Genomic DNA, 13,582 nt, shown 5'->3' on the forward strand with positions numbered 1-13,582 from the left:
CACACGGGTCGCCGTGTGTCACTCACCCAGCAGGCGGGAAGGCCGGTGCGCGGGGCCACAGGCCGGTGTCTGCTCGCTTCCAGGCCCCAACCGAGCTGAAGCTCCCTTATTAGTCTCCAGTCCCTGCAGCTGCTCCACACTTCCGGCTCTCGCCGCCGCCTCCGCCATCACGCAGTGCTGTAGTATTTGGTGGGGATCGGCTTATAGCCACCAATATACTTTTTAAAAATTTATTTATTTGAAAGGCAGAGTTATGGGGAGAGCGGATACAGAGATAGGGTGAGATCTTCCACTGGCGGGTTCACTCCCTACATTTAGGCCACCATAGCAGAACTGGGCTGGTCTGAAGCCAGGAGCCAGGAGCTTTTTCTGGGGCTCCCATGTGGGTGCAGGGGCCCAGGCATGCTCGAGGAAGCTGGGCTGGGAGTGGAGCACCTGGGCCGTAAACTAGTGCCCACTTGAGACGCAGGCACCACAGGCAGTGCTGTACTCACCAGCCCTTCTCCTCCTATGGATATTCAAGGTTAGAATAAGTAACAATGTACATTTGTGGCTTTTTTAAATTGACAGGCAGAGAGAAGGAAGGAGAAAGCCCTCTCCCACGCAGTGTTCCCATCCCACCGTCCCAGCTGAAGCGAGTAACCCTACGGGCGGTTCAGACCCGTCTCCGGCTGCCTCCCATGAGGCCCCTGAGCAGGAAGTCAGAACCCGGAGCGGGCAGAGCCAGAACTCAGCCCACATACTGTCAGCAGGTCAACCACAAGTCCAACCACCCATCCCACACATGTGGCAGCAGCAACATAGGCTGGCATCCCCTGTGGGCACTGGTTCATGTCCTGGCTGCTCCATTTTTGATCCAGTTACCTGCTAATGACCTGGGAAAGGCAGTCAATGGGAATCAGTACAGATTCCTAACTGCATTAGAAACACGCTGAAACCTGTAGCAGCTGAATTAACTCAGGTGGATGAGCGGGCACCATGGCAGCTATGCTGTTGCCCCACGTTGCCACTAGAGGGAGCAGCAGCGCTTGCTCTGGCGTCCTGAAGTGGTCAAGGCGGGATGCGTAGTTTTTGGTGGGAGGAGCAAACATGCTCTGACCTCCTCTGCAAGTGAAATACTTTCTGGGGAGTTGTCAAGTGAAGCCGCTGCCTGCGACACATTGCTCCACATTTGAGAAGCTGTTGTAGCTGCTGTCCTGAGCTAGCTCCCTGCTCAAAGCATCTGGGACAGCTGTGGGAGGCCGCCCAAGTGCTAAGGCCCTGGCACCCACGTGGGGAACCGGGATGGAGCGCCAGGCTCCTGGCTTCAGCCTGGCTCAGCCTGGCCACTGCAGCCAACTGAGTGAGCCTGCAGATGGAAGATGTGTGTGTGTGTGTCCGACTGCCTCACCAAGAAATAAATCTCTCAAAAATATTTCCTGTTGCGGTGTTCACCACCAAATGTAAAATGAAAATAGCCAATCCCGCTTAAGCACACATGAAGTCTCACCCCTTCCCTTTTTTTTTTAAACTTTATTTTGAAAGAGTTCCAGACAGGGACAGGTAGAGGCCCCTGAAGTCACATCACAGGGCAGGGGTATTGGCATCTTCTCTGAGTGTGCCAGGCAAGCGTGGTGCAGGTAACTTTCAACACCTGTAATCTTCCTAACTGGGGAACAGTACAGGCCTCAGGCCCAAATCCTCTTCAGATAACAGGTTAAAACATGCATTAATAGCATTTTTAAAAAGTATCTGAACCATATCACTTAACAAGGGAAGCTTTTGGTTTCCAGATTCCCCTCCTAAATCTATTTTTCAAGTTTATTTTTCCTTCTCCGTCCCTCATTTACCATCTGATACAGCTTCCCTCTGAATAAATGTATTGATGTAAGAAGAGCTGTTTGGAAGAATACTGTGTGGGGGGATAATACTACACACAGGGAACGTAAAACAAAGAGCTGGGACCTGGGTGAATGATGCTGCCGTAGGACAAGCAGGTAGTTTACTCCCGAAATGCCTGCCGCAGCCGGGGCCAGCCGCAGCCAGGAGCCAGGAACACAGTCTGGGTTTTCCACATGGGTGGCAGGGTCCCAGCCACTCGAGCCATAACCCGCTGCCTTCCATGGTGCCCATGCTGGAACCGGGAGCCCTCTGATACAGGATGTGCGCATCCCAGGTGGCAACTGAATCGCCATGCCAAATGCCCACCCACAGATGGAGATGCTGGCCTGGGGCAAGCTGTGCCATTTTTACAGTGACAGCAATGCCTTCCTTACCAAACTGTGTACTGTGAAACAATCAGTGTGGGTGGGTAGTGGGTGGGATTTGGCTGTAAGTCCCCAAGCCCAAGGGCTACCTGATTCCCTGTCAGTAACTTCATCATCAGCCAGGGTCACTGTTGCTTGCAACTAGGAACTGTGAGAATCCAACTCTTAGAAACTTGAACTTGACACTCAAGCAGTATGGATGAGGTCAGAGTTCCTGTTTGCCATGATGCAGGGAACACCTAGCATGTGACACAACAGACACAAAAGTTCTGGTGAGTGAATGAGTGACAGGCTGATTGTCTGGATGAAGGAAATAGGAAACTGGGTGCTCCGGAGCAAGCACAGGGACCTGCTACACGGAGCGGGAGAGCGGAGAGCAAAACAAACCAAACTGCTAGAACATCGAAGAATGCCAACAGTGTCTCTTGCAGACTTGAGTTACAGCCTTGGTGCAGGCTGGGCAAGGCGAGTCCGCGGACACCTCTGGCACCCCTCAAATAGCCACAACACCTCTTGTGCTCTGGCTGAGGTCTGTATCTGTTGCAAGCTGAAGGTCAGGGCCAGCTTCAGAATGCCAGGGCCCTATGGAAGACGGACGGAAGGGGGGTCCCACTCGAAGAGCGTGAGGAACCTCTAGATGGCCCCCAGCAGTGGATCACGCCACCGAGCTCAACCATGCCCACACGCAGCTTACGTGGGCACTGAGGAAGCCATGAAAATCGGGAGGCAGTGAGGGCTGCCTGCTGCCAAGCCACGCATCGTCAATGGCCCACTCGCTGTCACCCTCCTGATGACAGACCAGGGAGCCTTGCCTCCACCACAGCAGCGTCTAGGCCCTGGATGTCATCCCTGCTGGGAGCCTCAGAGTCCTTGGATGTGAAATTTTCTCATGCAGTTTCAGATGACACAAAACACAGAACCTGGGCTGTTCAGAAGGTACATGAAGCCCCAAGTCTCTAACTATCCTAAAATCACATTTGTCCCCAAACCAAGACTCCAAGTTAAGCCCTCGGCAGTCCTCTGCATTTCCTCTACCGACTGTGCCTTCCAACACACACAACTGTCCAACTCGCTGCTTTGCAACCTTTATGCTACTAGCAGGCTTAGATTCTAAACTACGACACACAACTGCCAACCAGTTCCACATTCACACAGGGGCTGGGGGCGTGGCTTCCTCCCGTTAGGCAACACACAGCATCCTGGGACGCCGGTCTACCCATCAGCAGGTGCATGGGAGAGGTGGAGGCCCCATTTCTGCTCTATGCCCACTCATGTACACAGGTGTTCACCCAGCAACCAGACAAGCACTCACCAAACTCAGTGCAATAGAGACCCCAAAATAATTTTAATGCAAATTACAAAACAAGTTAGTGTGCCTCCCTCACATAGCCCCTTGTGGAAGAATTACAGTACTTAATAAAAATGCCATAGGATGCGCAAACTACAGTTCCTTCGAATAACACGTGCTGCCAGTCCTGGTTTGGTCCTGATTTTCGCTTTGGGGATCGTCTTTGGTGAACTTCGCGTCGGTCAGTGAGGAAGAGTTGATAAGAAGCACCAGCAGCGGAGGGTGGTGTTTCCTTCCTGATGCCAAGGCCTCATTCCAATGGCCCCAGGGGTGTCCCACGGCAGGAACTCCTCCAATGCGTGTGGGCACTGAGAAGCCACGAAGAACACCCGGCCATTTCCAAAGAGACACACAGCAGCTGCCGCTGCGTGTTCCTGCTCACAGTAAAGGCCGAATGCAGCTGCCCCTACAGGCAGGAGTGGCCTTACCTGGGGCCACACTGTGCTGGGCCTGAAGCCTCCCCATGGGGAGGAAGATGGGACTGTCCCTGCAAACTCCAGCCCACGGGGGCTGCAGATTGGCCCAGCCCTGTATTTTCGGTCGTCAGATACTGTTTGACAACCAAAGGACAAATGAACGAATAAATGTAGATAGAAAGACCCAATCCTACACTAAAAGCCGGCCTGAAAACTACTCAACCCAGACATCTGCCCAGGCTGTCGCTGGAGCTGAGCTGACGGTAAATGATCACCAGGCACAGCACGTGGTCAAGTGCACACGTACTGAGCCTGAGTCTCATGCCCTCTCCCTGGACCTCCCCCAGGTCCCTCTCCCAGGACCCTGAGGCTACAGAGGCTTCTGTCCCCACCTCCCACCCCCACTGGGGTCTGGCATCGCCACACAGCTCACTGCACCTCCACTCCTGTGGACGGATGAGCCACCTTTCCCAGTGGGGCCTTCCTCCTTAGTTACCCCAAGGCTGGGCGACCCTCCCCAGATGCATACGCTGGAGGAACTACACAAAGGGGCACTGTCAGGAAGTGCCCATCTTCCCCGGGGCCGACACCCTCAGGGGAAGCCAGAGCCAGGCCCCACCCAGACCGCATGGCCTTCTGCTTTGCACCTCGGGGTGGCTTACAAGCCCCTCACAGTCTCATTCCTTTCCCTAACTGGTTTCCTAGCTGTGTGAGGGCCCTCAGGGGACAGACCACCTCCACAAGGTATCCGCTGTGCCCAGGCCACGGTGATGTGCACTTGGTAAAGGATGCCAATGAAGGAATGAATAGTGGGTGGTTCTAGAACAGAGGTCTGTAGGAGGCAGGCAGGCTGAGGACGCAGGGCAGGGCAGGGAGGGAAGGCAGGCTATCAGGCACTACCTCCCCACCTCCCCAGGGTATCTGAGAACCGGGACTGGAGCTGGTGTGGCCCGGATGTAAGCAGCTGGAAGAGGCAGCTGTGAGGGTCAAGGGCAGATGCAGGTGCGGGCGCGGGCCTAGGTCTGCACAAACCAGCGCTGGCTCTGCTCGCTCAGCCCTGGGGCTGGGGCCCCCAACTCCAGTGCCGGGGAGCTCCTGTGTGCAGGTGCCCAGGCCCCTTCTCTGCAGTTGCCAAGGGTGCCGAGAAGCACAGGTGAGGAGCCGTGGGTCTGTCACAGGCGAGGCCAGCAAGAATGAGCAGGAGGGACAAGGGGACACTCCTGCTTACCCAGGGAGGGTCGGGGAACAGGTTGGCTTACGTGAGGTCCATGGGGGCTACGTCTGCTTCTCCCACAGAGCTCTGGGCACCCAAGGGACTGCCACCCCCATCTGGGCCCCTCCTCCCCTCCTCCCCCCACCTTCTGGCGTTGGGACTCAGGAGAGAAGAGGATAGGAGTGGCCAGAACCCCAAGAGATCCCCCCCAGGCCGCCTTGGCCTCCGAGCGGCCGCCTTTGTTTCGCTTTTCCATTGGGCGGTGCAGACAATTTCAGGCAGATGGGCGTTCCGACAGTCAACTTTCAGTCTGTAATTTTTTGATCCTCAAGAATGCAAAAATTTTTTTTTTTTTGGTTTGGTTTTGACTTTTAAAGGAGACAATACATTTGCTAGAAAAACCACAAAACAAAACAAAAAAATAAAATGATTATATACACAGCGGTGACCCGCGTGCAGACGGGCGGCCACGGCGGGAAGAGCCCCTTTCACTTGCGCTTCCTCAGGATCAGGTACATGAGGCCACTGAGGAAGGTGAAGGCGAAGGCCACCCAGGCCAGGATGTAGGCGTAGCCGTAGCTGCCGTCCAAGGTCGGGCTGTAGTAGTTCAGGTTACTGTTGTGCACGTCTTGACGCCGGTCCGTGTAGATGGACGCCGCGATCATGACGCACAGACCTGCCGGGGACAAGGCCGGGGCTCAACAATGAACAGCTCAGGCTCCCCGGGTGCCTGGGTACCACAGTGGGCTTCAGGCATGGGGGAGCATGCCAGTCCACGCGCGGCCCCTCTGTCTCCCCTTCTCGCTGGCTGATCCTTATTCTGTTGGGGCAGCCAGAGGACAAGCCACAGCCACTCTGTGCCAGGACTTGGCGACCTCGTCCCAGGCCAGAGAGCCAAAGGCTGAGGTTTTCACAGGCCGCAGTCACAGCAGAGGAAGAGGCTGTGTTCCCACAACCGTGTGTTTACAAAAACATCTGGCAGGCTGGGTGGGGCCCCCAAGGGCCACAGCTTTCCAGCCCTATTTACTTGTTTATGCTCTGTGTCCTCAACTCTGTCCCCCACAGGAAGTCTCCCTGTGGAATAAAAAGCACGACTCCCTACAAAGAGAAAGAGGAACTGAGGAGGAAGCATTGCTTTATGGATGGCTTTCCCCTAGCTTGCTGAGACTGCTGGCCAGGATGCAATGTCTGGAGCCACAGCAGCCTGATCGGAGCCAGGAGGGAGGGTGGTCAACAGAACGGGAGGATGTTCAGAGTAGCGGTGCTTGAGACTGAGGTGCTGCCTGGCCACCTCCCTGGCACCATCCACCTGGAGAAGAACAGCCTCTCCATCTGGAGATTGTTATCCATGTGGCCAGAGGCTCCCCTACTGAAACACCTGCAATGCCAACACTCACGGATATTAGCACTGAGATAATGCGGCTCCCTGGGGCACCTGTCCCTCTCGGTCACACGGCTTGGGTGGGGGGACAACACACGGTCCTTCCTCGCATCTCTGTCTGACGTCAGCCTTGCTAAAACTCCCGAGTAGGAAGCAAACTCCGGGCTCACCCAGGTCTGCAGCTGTGATCCACCCACCGGCTGATCCTTGCATGGACCAAGTCTAGCTCCCTCCAGCTGACAACTTCGCATCCGCCAAGGTCACAATCTCCACCTGTCCGTGGCCCATCCCCCCACACCCAGGCCAGCTCCTGATACCACCCATCACAAGACTGCGGCCAGTCTGTTCCCGGTCCCTGCGCTGCAGGAGGCCATTCCCACTCAACTACAGATGCCAGCTCAGGCTTCATGTCTTGGGGATGTCTCTCCTGTCCCACCGAACCTGCCTGCTCAGCAGGGCACAGCACCCACCTGCCTCCTCCCTCCTAAGTCCGCACCTGCCACACCAGGCTGGCTGGGGACAGGTGCTGACCCGGCCAGCCCCTCGCTGCCACTTACATGACATGAGCTGGATGATGGAGGTCAAGACGAATCTCTCGCCCTGCTTGAGGCGGAAGAGCTGCAGCAGGAAGACGAGGAAGGAGATGCAGCAGAGGATGGTAGACAGGATCATGGTGGCCTGCACTGCCCGCAGCGTGGAGAACTCTGTGGGCAGAGGGCATGGGCAGGGTTGAGCGCGGGACCTGAGCCAGCTGGGCCTTGTGTACATTCGACAGCCCTGAGTCAGGGGTGCAGGCGGCCACCTGTGCCAGCCAAAGAGCCCTCCACACCTCCCCCTGGGGTCCATTTGTACACCCCACCAGCTCCTGCACACTCACAGCACCCATCTGTGCAGCTCAGCTGCGGGAAGGGCTTGGAGGACCGAGGCGGGGTCTGACCCAGCAGGTGCTGAATAAGAGACCAGGTCGAACCTGGGGGGTCTGCACCTGACCAAGAAAGAGGGGGCTCTCAGGGCTCTAGAGCTCCTGCAGTCACACTACCTTCTGCCAGCACTCAGCAGCCTCCCTGGGAATGGCAGGGGGTTACTCTGAGATGGTAATATTGCAAGAGAAGAGGGGCTTCCAGCTTTTCAGATTGACCTTAAACTGGAGGCTGGGAGGGTCATGGGCTTAGTGCAGGAAACTCCCGTGGCGAGGGGCTGAGGTCGCAGATCAGGGGGATCCACTGAAGGAGGAAGGACACAGCAGAGGCTTTGCTCTGGCCAGGTACGCACAGGATGACGTGTGCACACAGGAAGACGTGTGCACACGGGAAGACGTGTATACACTGGAAGACATGTATACACGGGAAGACGTGTGCACACGGGAAGATGTGTATACACGGGAAGACATGTGCACATGGGAAGATGTGTATACACGGGAAGACATGTATACACGGGAAGACGTGTGCACACGGGAAGACGTGTATACACGGAAGATGTGTACACAGGAAGACGTGTATACACGGGAAGACATGCACACAGGAAGACGTGTACACAGGTGGCTTCCGCATCTGTACAGTGAGGGTGCCAAGACTCCTATCTCACCTGGCCAGGAAGGGGGAGTGAACTCATCTACGTGTCTACGTATACGGCGTGTGTCGGGGGTTCGCCGTGTCAGCTGACACAGGGGACAGGGTGGTGCCCACGTGGGCATCTCAGGACAACTGCTCGCAATTATTCAGGGTTACAGGAAGCTGGGGACAGACAGAACTGGGCGTCACTCAGTAAAATGCTCAGAGCAGTGGGCTCCAGGAGCCCATGTGGTGGAACCCCAAGAGGCACTGTAATGGCACGTGCTTCTTGCCAGGTTGACAGCGGAGAGGGCACAGACGCGGCACCCTGCCCCTCCTGCCTTCCCACGAAAATTACTCTAGAAGCTCCGTGCACCTGGTCCCTCCTGTTCCCTCCTGCCTCCTGTTGTGCTACCTTAGGTTCGTTAACTATAGGAGAACTTTGGGCTCTGGTAACTCCCTTCCTGCCTGAAGCTTTGTACTGCATGGCTCTGGATCTGACAGCAGGATGAGAGCTTAAAAAGCCCTGACTTTGTCAGCTCTGGGCAGGGTGGCTCCTGGAGTGTAGCAGGAGCTGCTGTCACCAAGCTTGGGAAATGAAGACTCCTAACATCCTCCGCTTGGGTCCAGTGTGAGCTCTTTCACACTCCGCAACAGCACCGAAGAGAAACCTGCTCCCAGCTATGGCTCCATGGAGGCTGCTACCCACGGCACTTGCACTTGATGCCCCCTAAGATCTGGGTCTTTGGTTGGCAACTTTGCTTGGCTTTGAACGTGGGACAGAATCCTACAGGGGCCCGGACATTTCCAGAGGGAAAGACTTCTGGCTAGACTTGAATAATGACATTTGGTTTCAGTCTAGGAGTTTGTTTAAAAGCCTTCCTTCTGTGGCCAGGAATGCGAGTGTATCACTCGTTGGGGGAAGGAAGGTGCCCTTTCAAAGAAAGAAACGCGAGGAGGAGGTCAGCTGTGTTGGGCCAAACCCTGCAATCGCTCGCAGGAAACTAGGAAACGGGGCTGGCAGCAAGCGGCTCAGGCTTGGAGGACATAGAGTCCTCCTCGCTGCTTGGTCTAGGGTTTTGGTTTTCTTTTGCTAACAGCTCTTTAAAAATGTGGCAGGGTTCTTGGCTCAGGAGCCACACAAAAGCAGCCTTGGCTGAATTCAGCCAGTGGATGTCTGGCCTCTGTTGTAAATAGAGATCCAAGTAAACAGCCCCCTCCCCCACTGCTGGCCACACACAGGGGGACAGCCAGCCCCCTCCCCTGCTGCTGGCCACACACAGGGGGACAGCCAGCCCCCTCCCCCGCTGCTGGCCACACACAGGGGGACAGCCAGCCCCTTCCCCCGCTGCTGGCCACACACAGGGGGACAGCTGGGGCTGGCAGGCGCAGGGGACGGGGGCCGTTTGCAGTGCCCTGGGTCAGCTGGGGAAGGCTCCCTGAGCCCTGTGGCCTTGAGCTCGGAGGGGTCACATCTGGCCTGAATTGAAGCTCCCTCCTTCCTCCGTGACTCTGACCTGAGATGACCTAATTAGCCTGTGTGCTGGCCGCCCCAACTTAAAAAAATGGAGCTGGGACACCTGGTGCGGTAGCCTAGTGGCTAAAGTCCTCGCCTTGCATGTGCCAGGATCCCATATGGATGCAGGTTCTAATCCCAGTAGACCTGTTTCCTTTCCAGCTCCCTGCTTGTGGCCTGGGAAAGCAGTGGAGGATGGCCCAAAGCTTGGGACTCTACACCTGTGTGGGAGACCCAGAAGAGCCTCTGGGCTCCTGGCTTCAGATCGATGCAGCGCTGGCCATTGTGGCCACTTAGGGAATGAATCAGCAGATGGAAGATCTTCCTCTCTGTCTCTCCTCCTCTCTGTATATCTGACTTTCCAATAAAAATAAAATAAATCTTTAAAAAATGGGGCTTGGAGTTGGGTACAAGGAAGACCCAGCTCTAGGCTTCACGGGAGCCCTGGGGTAGGCGGGGCTTTCCCTAGCTATGCTTTTAATTATTTTTGCTGCTCTCGGCGATGTCAATTTCCTTTCTGGGTGCATATTGAGATGTGGGGACCCAGAGGGTAGTGTCCTCCGCTCCCCCAAATAGGTCGAACGAACAAAAACCAACACTAGAACAGGATGTCGATTTTAAACGTGAAGATCCGATAAAGGATGGATTATTTTAATTTTTTTAGTACAACTGCGTCTCCATTACTACATGGGACGGGACATACACTAGACACTATTTCATCGTGTAACTATCATATTCATCATAACTGGACATCCTACATTTCATCAGGCCACAGGGCACCAAGATGCACCCACCATCCGTTCTATGACAGAGAGCACAACTGTTGGACCTAACGGTGGCAGAGGAGGCAGCTCTGCATTCACAAAGCCCTCGCGTGCACAGGGGCAGGCACGGTGGGGCACCTCACCACCGCCCCCACTCCACAGCCGAGGAGCCTGGGGTCCCCAGTGAGGCCACCTGGGAGCCAGCTCTGAGACCAACCAGAAACCTAGAAATAACATTTCTGAGATTATGTAGATGCAAGGCTTGGCTCAAAAATCAGAAGAACATTCTAGACAAGAACAGAAGCCACAGAGAGATGAGACCCAACCCAGCCCCTGCCACCCAATGCTCCAGGAGACACAGGGCAGGCTCAGCCTGAGCTCCTGGAGACCAGGAAGTGAGCACCCAATGTCTCCCTCCTGAACTTCTGTCTCCCACTCTACGTCACCCACTTGGTTTCGTTCCTTCACGCTCACCTTCAAAGGAGTCCCCGATTTCCGTACAGTTTGTGTTGTTGATGCAAATTCTCCAGACATCTGCAAAAAACTCCTCTCCTACCCACCAGGCCTGGAATAGGAAGTGAGACAGAGGGGCGGGTGATGGGTCTGCGATGCCAGCCCAAGTGGTAAGCACGGGGCTCTGGCTTCTCAAACCAGGACAAATGTTGCTGGCCGGTGAGGTGTCCCTGCCCTCAGTCCAAGTATGGTCGCTCCTTTCCGGGATGCTGCAGCCCCACGGTGTGTGTGTGTCCCCAGAGGTCCATGTCCCGGAAGCCTGGTGTGAGCAGAGCCGCTGGAAGGCATGAAAGCTGGTCTTGTGGAGTGAGTTGGCACAACAGCAGCTGGCTATGGCGGGGAGAGCGGACCACTCGGTCTTGCACCGCACACGCCCACTCTGGTGTAAAGCAGCAGGGGGCCTTTGCCAGAACCAGTGCATCCGTGCGACCAGGCCTCCCAGCTTCCACAAGCTGTGAGCCAAACCCACCTCTTTCTCCCCAGATGTTCCAGCTTCAAGACTGATGTTAGAGCCTCCTCAGCCCACATGTAGGACAGACCCCCCCATCTGGTCAACCACTGCTCCCGGCGCTCCCCTACCTATCCACCAATCAGGAGGCCAACACAGCTGCAGGTGCACACTGAATGCTGTCCGGCTCCTGCTGGCAAAAATGCCCACGTGTGCATCCTGCCAGGAAGTACCATGACAGTGGGGAGCTCGAGAGCTCAATAGCCTCCCAAGCAATGTTTCCGCCCCATGAACATCGGACAGAGAAGAACTCTACAAAACAGAGGCACTTTGATCAACATCAAGTCTGTGTCTGTCCAATTCATCCCTGCCATGCAGCCACAAGCTGGATACTAAAGGCAGGAGTTACAGAGCCCTGCCTGCAGGGCATGGAAAGGTGTAAACAGGAGCTTGGCTGGGCATGGCCCAGTGACACAGTGACAAAGACCTCTGGCTGGGGGCGGGGAGCAGACGCCACCTGCCATGGGCCACCCTGGAGATCCAGGCCAGTGGCCCTCAGGGCAGGTGCCGATGGCTGCTCCCCATAGGACTCTGGGCCATGTCGTGGTTGCCACAAGGAGGAGGGAGGCTGCTACTGGAGGCTAGGGAGCAGAGTCCAGGGATGGGATTGAGCAAGCTGCTGGCAGAGCCAGGATGGCACAGGCCCACCGGGCTCTATGCAGGGAGGTGAGCTGGAGACCAAAGTGCCCGGCCTGCGCAGCTGGCAGGGGCTTCTCCAGGGGAGGGAGGCAGCCCCAAGGCAGGGTCACCCCCCTAGGCCCAGGGCGGGGGCTGGGCGAGGGGACTCACATTGTCGATGGTGGCGATGAAGAGCAAGGCTGCAGAAACGATGTGGAAGAAGATGATGAAGATGAGGAGCACCAGCATGTTCGTGGGGCACAGGGGGCCGGAGAGTCACCGACAAAGCCCAGGGAGGGGTGTGCTGCTGCTGCTGCAGGACAGAGGGAGACAGGGGTGAGATCAAACATGGCTGTGACCAAGCACAAGGAAGCCAGGAAACCAGCACCTTGGAATGAGGTCTTAAAAGCTCAAACCAACTCACATCTTCCCTGGGCTGGAGGCCCTGCTAGACTGTGGCCAGAAGCCGTTCCCGGTGGAACCAGACGCCAAAGGCTCCTGTGGAGGAGGGGAGGGTGGGGCCGGCTAAGGTCGCCACGGAGCAGCAGCAGCCCTACGCCGGCAAGCAGCAGCTGCAAGTATGCCAGGAGCTGCCCCGGACCCCCAAGCCCAGCAGGCCGCTGTCTCAGGATTCTGTCCTCTCTTTCAAAAAAAAAAAAAAAAAAGCTTTATTTATTTGAAAGTCAGTTAAAAAAGGAGATCTTCCACGCACTGGCTCATTCCCCAGATGGCACACCAGCAGGGCCCAGGCCAGGCCGAAGCAGGAGCTTCCTACAGGTCTCCCATGTGGGTGCAGGAGCCCAAGCTCTCGGACTGTCCTCTGCTGTGTCTCAAAGACGTATTAGCAGGGAGCTGAATCAGCAAGGACTTGTACAAGTGCCCATATGGGATGCTGGACAGCTAGCAGTGGCTTACCCCGCTACACCAAGGCCCAAGGATAACCTTTTTTTTTTTCAAACTCAGCAGGATGATCTGAATAACATACAACAGGAAGCAATTACAAATGAAACGGAAAATCTTAGGATCGGTACCGTGGCATAGTAGCCTAATCCTCAGCCTGCGGAGCCAGTGTTCCCTATGGCCCTGGTTCATGTTCCAGCTGCTCCATCCTGATCCAGCTCCCTGCTTGTGGCCAGAGAAAGCAGCAGAGAAAAGCCCAAGTGCTTTCAGATAAAATAAAACAAATCCCTAAAAATTAAAAAAAAGGATAAGATGGCCAAAGAACTAGAGTCATAGCAAGTAGTGGAGAACTGCTCAAAATAGCCCAGAGGCACCAACGCAGCAGAACTTGCTCACCAGGACTGAGTTCATGACAAGAGGAAAACAAAAACAGATGATGGGAAAAATGTTAAAGAAATAAAAGTCACACTTGGAAAGCTGACGATGTCTCTGCACATTTTTACCACTATGACATCGTCTTGGCCAACAAAAACGTGTCAAATGATGAGGTCACATCCAACGATATGGCTGAAAGAGTACAGCCCCCTAAAATCCACACTTGGAGCATTC

The 13,582-nt window shown here is 55.5% G+C and overlaps 1 protein-coding gene across 5 annotated transcripts in view; it reads right to left on the reverse strand.

Moving 5' to 3' along the window:
* Window positions 1-5,460: 5,460 nt before the first annotated feature.
* Window positions 5,461-13,582, reverse strand: part of EMP2 (epithelial membrane protein 2) — a 35,356-nt gene continuing 27,234 nt past the window's right edge. For 4 of the 5 annotated variants that reach the window (XM_058680984.1, XM_058680982.1, XM_058680981.1 and 1 more), the window contains exons 2-5: window positions 12,245-12,386; window positions 10,909-10,999; window positions 7,162-7,308; window positions 5,461-5,899 (exon numbers count right to left, since the gene is read on the reverse strand). In XM_058680984.1, the coding sequence (XP_058536967.1) occupies window positions 5,712-5,899; window positions 7,162-7,308; window positions 10,909-10,999; window positions 12,245-12,322 (504 nt within the window). In that variant the 5' untranslated portion in view covers window positions 12,323-12,386 and the 3' untranslated portion in view covers window positions 5,461-5,711. The remainder of the gene's footprint in view (window positions 5,900-7,161; window positions 7,309-10,908; window positions 11,000-12,244; window positions 12,387-13,582) is intronic. The other variant, XM_058680983.1, reaches the window with a different exon arrangement.

This window comes from Ochotona princeps, chromosome 24 (assembly GCF_030435755.1).
Source record: "Ochotona princeps isolate mOchPri1 chromosome 24, mOchPri1.hap1, whole genome shotgun sequence".
Lineage (NCBI taxonomy): Eukaryota > Metazoa > Chordata > Mammalia > Lagomorpha > Ochotonidae > Ochotona > Ochotona princeps.